Source organism: Scomber japonicus, chromosome 20 (genome assembly GCF_027409825.1).
Source record: "Scomber japonicus isolate fScoJap1 chromosome 20, fScoJap1.pri, whole genome shotgun sequence".
Lineage (NCBI taxonomy): Eukaryota > Metazoa > Chordata > Actinopteri > Scombriformes > Scombridae > Scomber > Scomber japonicus.
The window spans coordinates 13345548-13361825 of NC_070597.1; the positions used below are offsets into that span (position 1 = coordinate 13345548).

At 37.7% G+C, this 16278-nt stretch overlaps 1 protein-coding gene across 1 annotated transcript; it reads right to left on the reverse strand.

Moving 5' to 3' along the window:
* Positions 1–11987: 11987 nt before the first annotated feature.
* LOC128381013 (60S ribosomal protein L19-like) lies at positions 11988–14628 on the reverse strand. Its single transcript, XM_053340936.1, has 6 exons — positions 14582–14628; positions 13373–13479; positions 13142–13264; positions 12636–12756; positions 12403–12513; positions 11988–12176 (listed from the first exon to the last, which is right to left on the reverse strand). The coding sequence occupies exons 1-6, from the start codon at positions 14584–14586 to the stop codon at positions 12050–12052; spliced, it is 594 nt and encodes a 197-aa protein (XP_053196911.1). The 5' UTR covers positions 14587–14628; the 3' UTR covers positions 11988–12049.
* Positions 14629–16278: the final 1650 nt, after the last annotated feature.

Sequence of the window (16278 nt, forward strand, 5' to 3'; positions counted from 1 at the left end):
GATCAGTGTGCACCATGCTAAATCCTTAACATTACCATCACTGACTAGAACCAAGATTGGCTCAGGATCAGTATTATCCAGGTGAATTCCAGCTCTCACCATAATGCACACTACCAGGCTAGTTCTCTGCATGGCTAGCAGCCCTGTGATTCTCACATCTCAATAAAATCAGATGAACTCTCAAACTGTGTCATCCGTTCTTTGTTGTTGTTGTTTTTGGTTTGTTTTCAGTAAAGGTGTTTCATTACAGATATTTTATCTCAAAAGTCACAAGTTCTATCTCAGACAAATAAATGTAAAATAATTTGAGAAATCATGGAGAAGACCACTATTTTCGCCAAACTGGCCACAATGTTTGCAGTCAAATGGCAAACTTGTTTTTTTTTTACCTCGTAAGTGACTTCAAAACTTCAAAACATCCAGATTTAGATTTTCTTCCCTGGAGACCATGAGTGCAGGGTATGAAGTACAAACAACATATACAGTGTAATAATGACAAAAATAGCACTCAGCAGGAATGAAGTGCAACAAAAACTGATGAAAAATGTCCACAGATCTCTAATTTACTTAATTGACATACTTGATTGTGATGGCAAATCAAGTAAGTAAAGATGGACATTGTACATTGGCAAGTACTTTTAGTCATTATGCCTGATTTGTTAGATTCAAGCAAAATGTGACTATTGTCTCCCATACAGCTTACAAAAGGTAACATCGGATTTTTACCTGGTGTAATATTTACCTGTGTATTATTTTCTGTTTTTATCATTGGGTAGATTATTTTTTTCCAATTTCAAATGAACAAAAGACCATACACTGACAAACCTTGGAGCATTATGCCAATTCTTCATGAATTGATCTTGACCTATATTCAACAGTTTCATCTAGCTTCACATCTTTTCATCACACATTCCTTCACCACTACTCATTCTTTCATTTGTATGTAGACTTGAGTCTCACAAAAGACAAGTAACTGAAGTACCTAGATGTGTCCTTAACTACTTCCTCAGTATTTCGTACCCCAATCAAGGCTGTCCATCTTTCAATGGGTCACTGGCCAGGCAGTGATTGTCACTAATCCTACAACGACCCTGGAGGAAGATTAATTCATGTTGTCAACCACACCCCTTCTTCTTCAAGAGTCGATGTGGTTAAACAACAGGAAGATTGGGCGACATATCTCACTGTGTTTAGTCAGGGTGAGTGACATTAAGTAGTGACCTCACAGTGAAGGCCACTGTTTATACAATCCCTGGCTATCAATCACTTCTTCAACCACTTCTTGCTGTTGCTTGTACTAAAAAGCACTAATTTAAAGCTGAAAATCTGCACTCATTTTCAATCATTTTACACTTTAGTTCATAAGATATCAAATTCAAACAGAAGACGCCTCCCTCCGTGGCCACAGTATTGAGTACACTGAGATCTTTCATTTGAGTTGACAGTGCAAAGCCTGAGAAGCCTGCTTGTTCTTAATGACCATAAATAATATGATTAACTCCCAATGAAATTAATTGGCAACGGGCAAAGCTGCTGGCAGGCCGAATACTAAGCTGGCAGAGACAGTGTTGTGTGTCTCTGTGTCTGTTGTGTATGTGTGCCTGCTGTGGTGCGAGGAACATTTCTCAAATCATGACCCAGTTCTGTTATCAAATTGGATCAAATGTGATTTTCGTCTCCGTAGAGGGAGACAGAAATGTGTGCAACTGGCAGTACATCAAGCTACTTGTACACTTTCAGAAAATTGCTGACTTTATTGCTAAAGATGGCGTGGTGCTCTCCGCTTACTGTACCACCAAGCACTTGCATGACAATGAGTAAAATTCCCTAAAAATCTCATTCTGTGGCTCAAATAGCAGTGACAAGCAGAGAAGGGTGAGTGACTGTCTCAACCCTGAGCTAATCATTTTCATTTTTCTTTCACGCTACATCCATCAACTTAATGACAAGAAACTGAAGTGTTCAGTCTGGGGCAAGAAAATCCAACTAAGAGTATCAAAAAGACTGGTCCTGAGCATATCATGCCCACACCACAAAATGCAATCAAATGGCTCATTAAATGTGTTATTCTTTACACAAATCACACATTTCCTGACACTCACATCATTGCATCTTTTAAAACAGAGCAGCAGCTGGACAGACTCGCAGTAGGGGTGATGATCGCAGCACAAAGGTGTTAACAGCAGGAATATGGCAACAATGCAAATTCTGGAAGAAAATCCGTGCTCAAAATAGCACTTGATTATATAGGCAGGCAGGCAGGCAGGCAGAGGGAGAGGAAAGCACTGTCAGAGGAGAATAAGGCTTCCAGGTGCTTGGCAGACAGAAAGAAAAAACACCTTACAGACCCCTGCATCAAACACATGCAAATAAAAATAATCTCCTATCCCTCACTTCTCTTATACCTGACTGGATATTATTCCCAACTTGAAAATCTTGCTTCAGTTTATGTATTACACTGTAATATCATACACTGTGGATGCTCCCGAGAATATTTTTAAATGCATTTTAGTCAGTCAGCTCAGAGTCTACAGGTGGACTCCTGGGTTCAAGATGGGGTTTATAATATGCTATGCAAGCAACAACAACAGCAAATATTTCCAGCTGTATTGCAGAATTTGAAAATTGTGTTTGGATTGTTTGGTTGTGGAGGTCAGGGTGGTGGATGTAGAAAGACTGACATGCATGAGACCAGAGTTTGTTACCAACCCTGTCTCCTAGAAATCATGTTTATATTCCACTAAATTGTTTCCCCAATTATGTTGCATTCAAATGTATCGCTGTCTGGATTATATTCACAGTTTAATGCGAATGAATGAGGCCATACATTTATATACCAAAGTACACCTCTTGAGTCAAACCAAAGGGTTTGGTTAAAGGATAGGTTCACAGTGTTTCAAAACAATGGTCAGGTGTCCAAAGGAAAAAACAAGGAGATATATTTCCCATATTTCAGTCTTTTTATGCCAATTCCATTTTTTTTTCTACAATCCTTCCATTACAGATGAACGGGAAAACACTGTAAGTCGAGACCTTTTTAGCTCAGATGGCTGAAGTCTCATGTAAGCTTCAGATAAACTTTTAAATACATATTTATGAGGAATATGGATTTAATTGCCTTTAACTTAAATTGTGGGCACATTTTGAGATTTGGTCAGTAAAGCATTTTGAGATTTGGTCAGTAAAGCAAGCAAACCCTGTTTTAATGTGGGCACCTGACTATTGTTTAAAGATATATCTTGAAACTGTCTCTCATGAAATCACATACAGTACATTGAGGTTAATTTAACTTAACTAGTCTACAGATTAACAGCCAATAACCACTGAAACTTGAAGTGAAAGAATTGTGACGAGCTTTTATTTGTTGTAATCATCATCTGGTTTGGTTAGCAAGACTCTTCAACCCACAAAGTTTCAGAATATCATCGCAATGATGTTCATGAAATTAATTGGATCATCAACACATTATAATGCTGCACCTACAGCCTTTTTCTGCCTACTTGAATTCTGCATTTTAAGACATTTTCAGGCTCTACTTGCCTTCCCCTCCTCCCTGTCTTATGTTGTCACCATCCTCCAGTTCCAGTCATGTTTACATTTTTCTAGACCCCTGGCCAACTGGACCATTAAAAATGAAGAAGGTACATGGGAGACAGCATGTTTAATGCATGGTCTCATCTCCTGCCGCTGAGGCTACCTCCGCTTTCTCAGGATGCAGCTTGCACATACACACTCTCAGTGACAGGAATGAAGCGCCACATGGCACAGTCCAGAGGTAAAATGACAGTACACTGAGTTCCAGGGCTTTAAGTCTGAATAACGCAATGCACATTCTCTGAGTTGATCTGGGAGGTTAAACAGGACAGAGAAAATAGGCCCCAGGGTTGACACATGAAAGCTGTCTTTGAAGCATGCTACACTGGGAATGATAGATTTGAGGAATATGCTTCCTAGTTTCTATAGAAGTAGTATTTCCGGGTGGCCCTAGGTGTTTTACCATTATTCTAAGAGATCAAGAGAGTTTTATTTATGAGGGATGGATGCTTCAAACCATTGCTGTCTTTCTATTGTCTTATAGATAAAACATTTAGTTAAAAAAAAGTGACAAAGTGCAATACACTGAATCACTGATCAGAAATAGAATTGAACTCAACAGTATTAAACAATTTACAAAATACATTCTTTATTCTTCTGTTTCCTGTCATCATTAAAGCTCAAACTGATGCAGTAACAGGGTGTTCAGACAGGGGGAGTTTAGATAGATCAACTGGAAGTACTTTTCATAACCATCATTTATGAATAAACCAGCCAGGTGACAATGAAATGTGTGCATGTTGCTGCCAAATTAGCTCTTTAGAAAACCAAATGGACTGGAGGGTATTTACGACAAAACCCTGTCCCAAAAATACATTTTTTGTGGCATTAGATAGGCTAATACACCAATTTATTAAATGACCCCTTAAATCCTGTGATTGATGAAATGTCCACTTCAGTGCCATCTCTTTTTTTCCACCAATGCTTAAATTTGATTGCTCCTGAGCAATCATTGCAACAAGCACTTCTTTTACTCACATAAGTGCAAACATATAAGCTAACAGCATTTATCCTGCAAATTAAAGCATCCAATCAGAGGGTTTATATAACCTTGGCGTGCCCTGTTCCTGCTTTTTTTAAAGAAATCACTGGCTGTTATATAAATTATGAAATTTAAATCTTCAATATGAAACTAGGAAATTGTGTGAAAGGCTAAACAAAAGATTTCTGACGCTAACGAAAGTTGAAATATTTAGTTTGAGAGTAAATATACCATTACAACGTAAACTAATGTAACTATCTATTTAATTTATCCTTAAAAAATGAGGTGCATGTCTACTCAGGAACCTGCCTTGTATGCCAGATGGCTGTGTCATTGGTTATCACAGATGTTTGACTGAATTAAGCCCATGACATCTCATGAAAATACAACACTAAGTTCCAGTCTTGCAGATCCACCCCACCTCCACACCTGCTCTCAGTGCTTTCACTCCACACTGCAATAGTATTCAGCTCCACGGCACTTCCCCTAACATCCCTCTTCATCAGTGATGACCATTTATATGTTATCCCTCTTCATCTTTAACCTTTTCAGTTACTATGTATCTTTGATGTTATTGTTGGCCTTTTGACTCGGCTGCAAAATGAAAATCAAGGAAGGTCAAGTAGCACAGTCAAGGGACAAGGTAATGAGGAGCTCTTGACTAGACAGGCGGGTGTTTTTAATGTAAATAAGTTTCCCTGTCTGCTTTTATGTGTTGCTTTGATTTAAAAGGTTTTGATAGCTAGTTTGCTCTAGTGTTCACGCCTGTTAATGACTACAGGGCCTCTGGTGATTCATCTCTACACTAAGCTGCTACTTTGCATTAGTTACACAGTCAAAAGACGCAGTTTCTACCTCCCTAATGGTTGGGTAAATATACTCTTTTTGTCAATTACCGGTTTCCTAGTTACTTAAAGCTTTCTTGTTATACATTTACTCAATCCACCTGATACAGCAAACTATTAAGATGTCCATGTGAGGAGATTAGAGGCAACATTCAACATGGGAAGTACGCTTTTACACTTTCTTGCAAGATTTTGACAAGAAAATCAATACCATTCTTTGTAGTGCAAATATGTAGCCAGCTAGAGCCAGCAGCCATTAGCTTAGCTTAGTGCAATGACTGGAAACAAGGGGTGGGGGGGTTAGCTTGGCTAAGTCCAAATGTAAGAAAATAGAGCTCACTAGTGATCACATTATATCTATTATATATCTAATGTATATATTTGTTTAATTTGTACAAAAAAACACAAAAACTTTTTTTTTAAACGACAGAGCTCAGCCAGTGTTCCCATTGTTTGTTCCCACATAGCTTAGCACAGAGACTGGAAACAGGCAAAAAAATCTAGTACGGCTTTGTCAAAGTAAAATCCACCTACTACCAGCATTAGCATTATATTTTGTTTAATTTTTTACGAAAACACTGTTTACATTTGGTTATAAAATATGTTTCAGTTATACAACTGGACAGCCGAGACACAACGCTGTTCACACCTGTGTCTATCATGCACCTTCATGTTGTCCAAGTGACCACGTGTTAAGATTTTGTTATTGCCAATGTCACTATTGCAAAAAGATCAAAAGGCCCTGTGTACAAATATAATAAATATTACATCAGATTGTCACTGGACAAGTGAAAGATTTGTTTTGTATGGAGCAGCTATAAAAACGAAAAATGTTCCAATAACTGTTGTGTATGGGCTATTCTGCTGAAATTGGCAAGATGAAGAGTCTTTTGGTATTGGTGGGGTGTGGCTTTTTGCATTGATTAGAAATGTTCCTGTTATGTCCTTGTCGGGCATGCATCAGGACACATTTGCGTTTATCATACAAAAACTATGTGCTGACATGCGTCACAGAGTGGTTGTTTACACTTGTATATAGCACTGTCCACTTGTGATCTGATCCCCAGAGATGCATTTTAAAATAAAGTGTAAACAGGGTCTAACTGGTTGAAAGTTCAACTGTAAAAATGACGAAGCCCTAGGTTAACAGTGTGCAGCATCTTTGTCTCAGTCTGAGAACCATGTGTTTCCTCTCAGGCATACATGATCAGAAAGTGTGTTGCCACAGGTATTCTTTCTTTCCCCAACCTCAGCCCTCCCTGCCCTTTAATGGTTTCCAAATCCAACATGCCCTAAAATCTTGAAAGCGTACTTCGAAATCCATTAAGTCGCTAAGAAAAGGATTTAAAAATCCACATGAAAGGCTTTCTTTGCACTCTCTCTCCCCATAGCTCATATCACGGTGCATTTGTGGATATGAAGATATTAATTTTTCAGCTACTCCGCCTCAGCTCTTTTCACTGCCTATATATATATATAGAAACATATGCAGACACGCCACTCTATTGTTTTCCTTGTAATAGGCACAATACAGTCAGAGTCCTTAATTTAGCCATAGACCCACAAAAGACCCTCTAAAATGTGTCCTGTCCTGCTATGAAGATGATGGGCAAAACTGATCTATTCAATTTTCAGTGCTTCACAGACTTTGGGGACTCTCATTTCATGGCACAGGGATTAAAGGATAATTAGGGGCTGCTCTGTTTTACTAAAGATGCTTTGCTTGCTAATAGCTGATGCTACTTTTTTACCGCCCAAGTCAACAACTGTTATGGTAAAGAGAAAGATGAATAATAGGAGATTATTCAGCATACTGAAGAATCAGCAAGACAGGGAAAGAGTTGGCAATAAGTCTTACCTTGCCTGGTACAGCATGTTCTTACAAAGCGCAAGCTTTAGAGAGAGAGTGCAGCAGGGGAGGAAAAAGAAAATGACGACAGCAGCAACAAGAGGGAGAGGAAGTATAAAGACAGTATGAAATCTCCCATGTTCCCTTAGGTGTGGTTTTAATATGGAAGACATGCTGATGAACGTTTCTGCACAGTGAAACTAGAAAATACCTAAACAACCAACAGTACATTACTAGATTACTGTTTAAATAATACATGCTACTCCAGTTTAAATTATGATCTTATCCATCTGACATGCTGTATCAGAGTTCTCTACATTGTAGCCATATCATTGAGGATCATTATACTTTCCCCGTTGACCCTGCTTAAAATGTGGCTGCTCACTTCCATGACTCAGCAAAGATCCTCATTGATCAAAACTGGTATCTTCCATTGATTAAACATTAAAAATTACTAATGTCATCCAGATGGCCCTTTCGTAATCAGGTTGTTTTTGCTTACTTGATTTTTTTTTCTTGACTTAAGGAAATCCATCTGGCCTTAAAGCTGATCCACACACGTATGATTGGTCTTCATCCAATGAAAACTTTCACATTTGACCATTTGCTCAGAAGTGATTTTTGAATGTTTTTGAATATCAGCAGCCTTTTTCCCTTTCTGATTTAATTTAACCTTCACCATAAACAGTTATTGTCAAAGTGGAGCAATCCAGATGGAGGTTATCACTGTGGGTTACAATTTTAAGCGAGCAATCTATAAACTGTGATGGATTTCACATTTAAAGTATCCCATGAACTTCTGCTTTGCTGATCTAGCATTGCTGACTTTTCCTTAGCTCTCTCTCTCTCTCTCTCTCTCTCACTCTCACTCTCACTCTCCCTCTCACTGCAGGTATATTGCTTGAATAAAAACGATCACAGCAAGCAATTAAATTCATTTTGTATTTTCTAACACAACATTGAATACCATCATTGAAATTCACACACTTCTTGAAAAAAGTGAGAAAATGAATCATCATCTGAGGACCGATTTATTTAGCATTTTAATCAGTTATTGATGAATGAGTCTTGCTGACTCATTTATTATTAAATGAAACATTTAGTTTACCGCTGCCTTTGGCTGTATTGATTCATTTTGCTCTGTTTGCTGTTAAGCTCTGCTCTTAAGTCATATCTATACTTCCCTAATCATAATTGACAACTGTGTGGGGTGGAGGGTGGAGGGCTGCACAGCAAAGTCATCCCATATGAATCTAAATAGGACAGTCAGGTTGCATCCAGGCTAGGTGCATCTCCCCTGCCTGTTATCTGTCAGAACAGCCATACTGAACACCAAAGCATCACATACAGTCCTAATTATTGCCACTGATATTGTCCTCATATGAACAAGTCTCATATCAAATTTGAGGTCGGGCAGTGCCATGTGATGCATCCTGACCTCTAAATGGACACCTGAGCACCTGGTGAGTACATGTCATCCTACACCACAACCCACATAGCTCGCAGGGGATCAGACTAATGTTCTGGAAGACCAGTACAACAAATAAACATAATGTGTTTTTATAAGGTTAATGTACAAACCATGTGCTTAAGGTGCTGTGTGCTCGGCACAAACACTTTTAGCTGATGCTTCATTGTTTGAAAAGTGTCCAATTATTCTTAATCTGTGTTCATTAGTGTTCAAGCTGAGTCAGGCTTGATAAATATGAAAACTTTGGCAAAACTGTTCATGTACATATGTCAAGAATAAGGGGAATAAATCATCTTTTTGCCAGTCAAATGTGGTGATTAAGCTTTCTCCTTGATCATATGTATTTGATAGTTTCACAATAAATCATAAATTGTCAGTAGTGGAAGAAGTACTTTTTTCCTTCTTTTCCGTTCTTTTCCAGTGCGAGAAAAGATCAAGTTTAAATAAAAACTTGACAAGAGTGGGTTAAGAAAGGCATCACAGGGGCATGCATCTGGATATCAAATCTGACAGCTGTGTCTATCTGATCTGTGATCTTTATCTCTTCCAATCATCAGTTGAAAGAGACAAACACAAGGGGGGAGAATTAAACCTGATACAGTACATCAATCCATCTATCCAACTAAATCACAGGTGAGTGAAATAAACGTGAGGAGTGAATATTTGATCAAAATGAGAGATTGGTGGATAAGACAGAGTGACAGGATTGGGTTAATAATGTCAATTTATGAGCAAACTAATCAAAAAAGCTATCATGATACTTAATAACACTGAAGAGAATCAGACTCACATCATACATTTAAGTCAAAAATGACAAAAACACAGCAGCTGATAGGACAACCAGTTATTAGTTATAGCCCAAAGAGAGAGGCAGCCCAGCACAAAATGAAAAAGGAATCATCGAACTGGCGAGTGCAGAGTAATTCTTTCAGATTTTAGATAATTGTTTTGACATTTAAAAATAGGCTACCATTAACTACTTTCATCTCCTCATCTTGATTGTAGTTGAAGATATCCTAAACTCTTAAGGGTGCTCCATTTGTTTTGCCTGGGTTGAAGGCCAACTGTAATAAAGAGCCCCGCTTGGTTGCAGCTCATACTTCTCTCCTTATCTAATCCCATTAAAACTCACGCTTCAGGAAATAGGAGTGCCTCCTGGTAATGAAGAAATACACTAACTGAGCCACAAAATGGCCTCGCTGCACAAAGCCTGTTTTCTCCTTCAGTAATCCCTACGACATCTTTGTGAAGCTCTTTCATTTATCCATCTAGATGGTTTCTTCTTTTTTTTATTATACTGCATATCCATTTAGTAGTGATTACATATGTTTAAATTGCAGCTTTACTTAAAGTACTGTGTGTGTGTGTGTGTGTAAAAGCTACTGCGCAGCGAAATTAAATCAGGGTGTCAAGGTAAGCAGATGCATTATGCTGAGTAAGCCTTTTCTTCCAGCTCCTCAAGGCCTTTGAAAGCCAAATTTTAAATGTGAGGGCTGCTCACTGCCAACCTCTAAAGCTGTCATATTGCTTATGCATGATCCGCAAACACCAGGTGTAGCCAGACTTTAAAACATGAAGTCATCTACCAGTGAACAGGGATTTTAGTGTAAGTTGTGGAAGAAATCTTAAGGAGGTTCAACCATTGTATTCCTACTCGAGAAGTCTTAAAAAAATCAAGTATATTTTGTGCATTGCGATCAAGCCTATCACATGATCTGAATTGCTCCTACTGCTTTGAATAGACCTGAGAAGAGTCCCCTCAAATTATTTTTCTCATACCCACAGAGACACACACATACATACCAACAGCAGATCTGTCCTGGTTGGCAACAGATGTATCTGAAAACACTTCAGTCACATCTTCTCCAGGGAGCATGAAAGAAGGAATCCTTCAACGCCCGAGCAGGAAGTGAAAATGACTGGATGACTGGAGCGTCAGCAACTCAAGTTTAACAAACATGACAGCAGTTGTGAGAGGATATTGTTTGAATGAAGGTGTGATGTAGACATTTTGACTTCTCTTGTCTGCAGGAAAAGCTCAGAGAAATTATTTATGATCTAAATCATTTATGAAAAGTGGATTTTTAATAATAATTTCTTGTGGTCAGGCTTACACCATGATACAAGAAATTCGTATGTGTTCTTCATCTCTCTCTGAGGTTATGCGCCAATGTCAACTGCAATATTCACCAGCTGAATTCAGAGTGACTGGTAACGGGCCAAATGATTGTTCATAGCTAAGCAGATAAATTGATAAGTCATGGATGAAATGCATTACCAACACACATGTAATGACTGAAAGACAGACTTGTGAATGGGCAGACAGCTAAACACAAAGGTGGAGGCAGCACTGGTTCTGCTTTATAACGGTATTTGTATAAATAAAGGCCATTATTCCTCCTCTGGAAAGCCTGAGGTTATTCTGTAGAGTGGACAGTAGAGGTCTAAAATAGAGTAAGTATAAATAAACAATATGTTCTCTAAACTTCTGAACTCACTGCTTCAGCAAAGCATGGTCTGTTATATGTATGGATGTTTCTGAAAGAGCTTTATGAAAGATGCATTTTGCTATCAAATACAAATCTAGAACAGACTGAAACACACACTTAAGTCACAATCAAATAATTTAAGAATATAACTGGAAAGCATGACAGAAGTCTAAATGTCATGTCCTATGTGTAATAAATCAGTTTATTATTTTTTGTAATTTAGCGACTGTTGTTTTTAAACCCTCGTTTTCATTACGTTGCCCGTCTACTTACATAATCAGCTGTTTCTGTTTCTGTATTTCACTGCACAGGAACAGCAACATGCCATAAATTTAATATCTGAACAGAAACTGGTCATGAGCTGATGAACCCTCTTGATGAAGAGGAGAAATTAATTAAGGAGAGTAAGTGATATCTTTTTTTAGTTTGGTATGATCAAGTTGAATCTACAGATATCTTGTGGTGTGACTTCTTGGTGCTGGTTCTCTGCTGCCACCTGTTGGACATTTGAGAACAGCAGCCGAAAATACAGTACATGAAGCCCTTTCCTCAATATTTACATTCCTCTGACCTAGTGTTTAAATATTCTGACTGAACACGGCTTAGTCAAAAAAAAGAAAGAAAAATGGAGTTGATATACTTAAATTAAAAAAGGCATTTGTTTGTCCATTTTACCTATTGGGCAACAGTCCACATTCAGTCATTTCTAATACCAAAACTTCTACTAACTATATCAAACAATAACAAAACAATGTCATTCTTTTAACCAAATTTATTAACAACAAAATGCTGAATCTGAGAAGAAATGTCAATTTAGATTCACTTCTTTGCCGTTTCCTCCTCCTTTGACAGGTTCTTGATGATCTCCTCTTTCTTGGCCAGGAGACGCTCCTCTCTGCGTTTGCGGGCCTCCTTTGTCTTTGAACGGCGAGCCTCAGCCTGGTCACTGGTTGAGAAAATGACATGAAAGTTAATCTCAGTGTCACAGTTATACTAAATGAATAAAAAAATCATGAACTAATGCATAGACTAAGCATGATGTTCTCAAGGTGAAATTTTTACCATAGTAAAAAGGTTTTATTTGTGTTATGGCATGGCCAGCTTCAAGTTATATATATTAAAATCTGATAACCTATTCCTTCCTATTTTTGGAAATATTCATCTGAACTTACGATAGAAGCTTCTTGCGAGCCTTATCTGCCTTTAGTTTGTGGATGTGCTCCATCAGGATGCGTTTGTTTTTGAAGACGTTACCCTTTGCCCTCAGGTAGAGACTGTGGTACCTGGAGAAAAAAGAATATGATCTCAGAGTGTCTCAAAACAAGATGACTCTTCCTGAAATTGGAATTAAGACCAAAGTATACTGGCTTGTTCCCCAGCAATGAGCGCTGAAATTCACACGTACATGTGCCTGTCAATTTTCTTGGACTCCCTGTAGCGACGGAGAAGACGGCGCAGAATTCTCATGCGACGCATCCATGTCAGCTTCTCTGGCATACGGGCATTGGCTGTACCCTTTCTCTTACCTGTGGTAGGAAAACAGTTAACATTTAATAAATTGTAAGAACTAAAAGTCAATAAATTGAAGAAACATCTAGGTCAAAAGTTTACCATTTGCAGAATTTAATGAATACTTTTTTTTCTTAAAAAAAAAAAAAAAATCAGCACACAGTTGTATATTGTAAACATACAATCAGCACACAGTTGTATGTTGTAAACATTTAACTAAAACATAAATATATTAAATAATTACTTTCATTTTGGTCTATGGGCAAGTTAAAGTACAATATACAACCATCTCTCTCGACTAAATAATAAGTTAAGGATTCAAAGTAGAATATAATCTAGATTAAAACTGGTATGCGTTTGAAGGAAATGGATAAGGACATTAGTTTTGAATTAAATACCCACCATAGCCCATGTGACGTCCCTTGCGGCGTGCCAGTGTGTTCTTGCGGCAGCGAGCACGGGAATGAACCGTCACAGGTTTTCTGATGATCAATCCATCCTTGACCAGTTTTCGGATCTGCTGGCCTGTGGTACAAATTCAGTGCAATAAAGACGATGATGCACCAGCCTACAAAGTCCACAGTATTTACATGTATTTCAAGAGAACTCCTGACAGCAAGGGAAACAACTCACGAGAGTTTGCGTTGGCAATCTCATTGGTCTCGTTGGGGTCCAGCCACACTTTCTTCTTGCCGCAGCGCAAGACGCTGGACGCCAAGCGCTTCTGGAGCCTGAGCATGCTGGATAACCAAGCAAAACATTTTTGCTGAGACACCAGGAATAGTGTGATACAAACAGTTCAAAGGAGCCTTAAAAGTTCTCTATGAATTTGAACACAGAAAATTGTAAGTAGTATCATATCTCATTTGACATTTTACTGAGGTCCATATAGTCTCGCATTTATAGTGGTGTAGTCCAGGTTTCTATCTTAAATCCTTTTTAATTCTATGGCTGAATATTTCATTAATTCAAAATGATTGTTGGCCACAATTAATAGGAAATAATAGACAAACCTTTATATGGCTCTTTTCAAAATATATATAAGTGCATACAAAAAAGTAACCAAAAGATATAAATCAAAAGCAAAAGTACTGTTAATATTCACACTCGAATGTGAACTGAACTACACTACCACGAACGTTTATTGTTGGATTACCATAAAATTTTATATCATTATTCTCATCTGATATCCGCCTGACAACACACCATTTAAATCCAGTGAGCTTTAAAAGTATAAACTACATTGATAAGAACTATGTTCATTATCTTATTGCGTGTTTGTGGTTGGTTTTCTGCAGGAGACGGCAGACAGGTGATTGCGACTCACAGGTGTGCAATATTGATCATTGTTAGGGTGAGACCCTGAAATAGATTTTGGACGTAAAATAGGAAAATAAAAAACAAAATTGCCTGGCACGGAAAACTAACCTGTAGTCGACAAGAAAGTATTGGTACTCATTAACTTTACATGCCACTCAAGCAGAGAAAAGGGGTACCGAAACAATATAATTTATATTTGATATTATGGCTGATTTATTTAACCAAAATTACTTTAAAGATCAGCTTGTTCAAATAACACGCCAAAAGACGAGCTGTTGGCAGCTGCGTCGCCGCTTAGAGGACCAGTGGCCTTTCGGTATCATGTTGTGACATGTCACAGTTAACATGGCTAACCTCACTCACCGACATAGGCCCTACATGTGTTTTAGTAGAAATAAGCGACCATACTCAAATTCGGATTAAGTCAGTCTTCCCTTTGGCCATAAATAAAGAAGTATATAACCTTGTAAACTGATTTCTTAGAATAGAAATACGTTTTTAAAAGTCAATTGTCTGGCTTACCTCATGGCTGCAGCTAGCTTTAGGAACACGAAGGAAATAGAAAGGCTGAGTCGCGACCAATATAGCTGTCGTCACAGGTGACTGAAATGTGATAGTATCAGCAAAACCAGTGTTTAGCTGTTGATTTAGCAGACAAAGTGCATATATTTTAATTTTTATTACGGTATTATTATTTGTGTCATATCTGAACTATGCCATGTTTTAAAAGTTAAACGGAGTGTATTGAATCATCCCATTCCTCTCCCCCATGGTAACACAGTGGTACGCTCCACTAAGATGCGCTGTCTAAATTCTGAACACTGGAGGGCGCGAAACATCCGTGAACCTTCACGTCTGTACTAGATACTGTAGATAGAGATAGATAGATAGATAGATAGATAGATAGATAGATAGATAGATAGATAGATAGATAGATAGATAGATAGATAGATAGATAGATAGATAGATAGATAGATAGATACGTTAATGGTTTGAACAGAAATATGTCATAAATTATTCTACTAAAAATATACATTTGTAAAGGTAAAGGAAAACACATTTAGAATGGAAGTAATGAACTGATAAATATCAAATATCTATTCTTTAATTGCAGGCCTAATCATCCAGTTTTGTAGATTAATAAATAACATGGGAAGAATATTGATCAAAATTTGAATTCAAATTTTCTGAATAAATTTTCTTTTCCTAGTTGCATCTTATGCCTCAATGAACAGACACAGATAGGCTACAGGCAAAGGTTAAGGTGAAAGGCAAAAAAGCATCAAACATTTTAACATATAAACCAACTTGTTTTTACTCTTGAGTGTGATATCCTTCCACATTTCCACTAACTAACATTTCCACTAACTGGCTGATATGACTCTGTCCTCTGTCCCCTGACTTCAGTGTCTCTCAGCTGTCTGTCCCTGCTCTGAACACCCTAAAAGGAAAACAGTCACAATGTCACACAATGCAATGAGACTGCAAGCAAGCAATCCCATGTTTCCCCCTTTTTGTGAAATCTTGTAAAATATCTACTGTTATATATTACTTTCTCTGTGTTCTAGTGCCGCTGAGTGCAGGAGGCATCAATGAATCTATCAGCAGTAACTGTATGGGGTGTGTGTTTCTGTATTTTCACATTTACAGTTATGTGTATATTACTGTATATTACATTTACTCAGTTATATTAACTTAATGGCATATCAAACAATTTGCTTTTTGAAAAGGCTACTTTTTAAAATATTTATATCACATTTTTTCAATACAAAAAAAGCTCGTTTTAGCTCTGAGGTAGTTCAGAATGTGTCATTTTAACAATAAAGTTAACTTCAAATTTATATTATTCTAATGTAACAACAGATGTTTGTTCTCATGATCTGTCAGGTTTCCGATGTGTCCCCCCCAATGTTAAACTCATTCCTACGCCCTTGTACAGAACAAAGACAATTCAGTAAGAAATATAGATACGTCAAGGAAAGAAGTCATGTGCAATAATAATAGAATAAGGTGAGGTAACTCTAATTTAAACAGCACACTATATTAGGAAATAATTATTATATAATAGGAAAGCACCCAACCAATTTATGTGAGCACTGACAGTTTGAGGAGGCTATTATGCATGCAATCATGGACTGTACTCAGTATGAAGAAAGAAAGACAAGCTCAGCATAAAAACTTTAAGGAAACTGCGGGCAGAGCAGAAGAGTTTTCTCTGA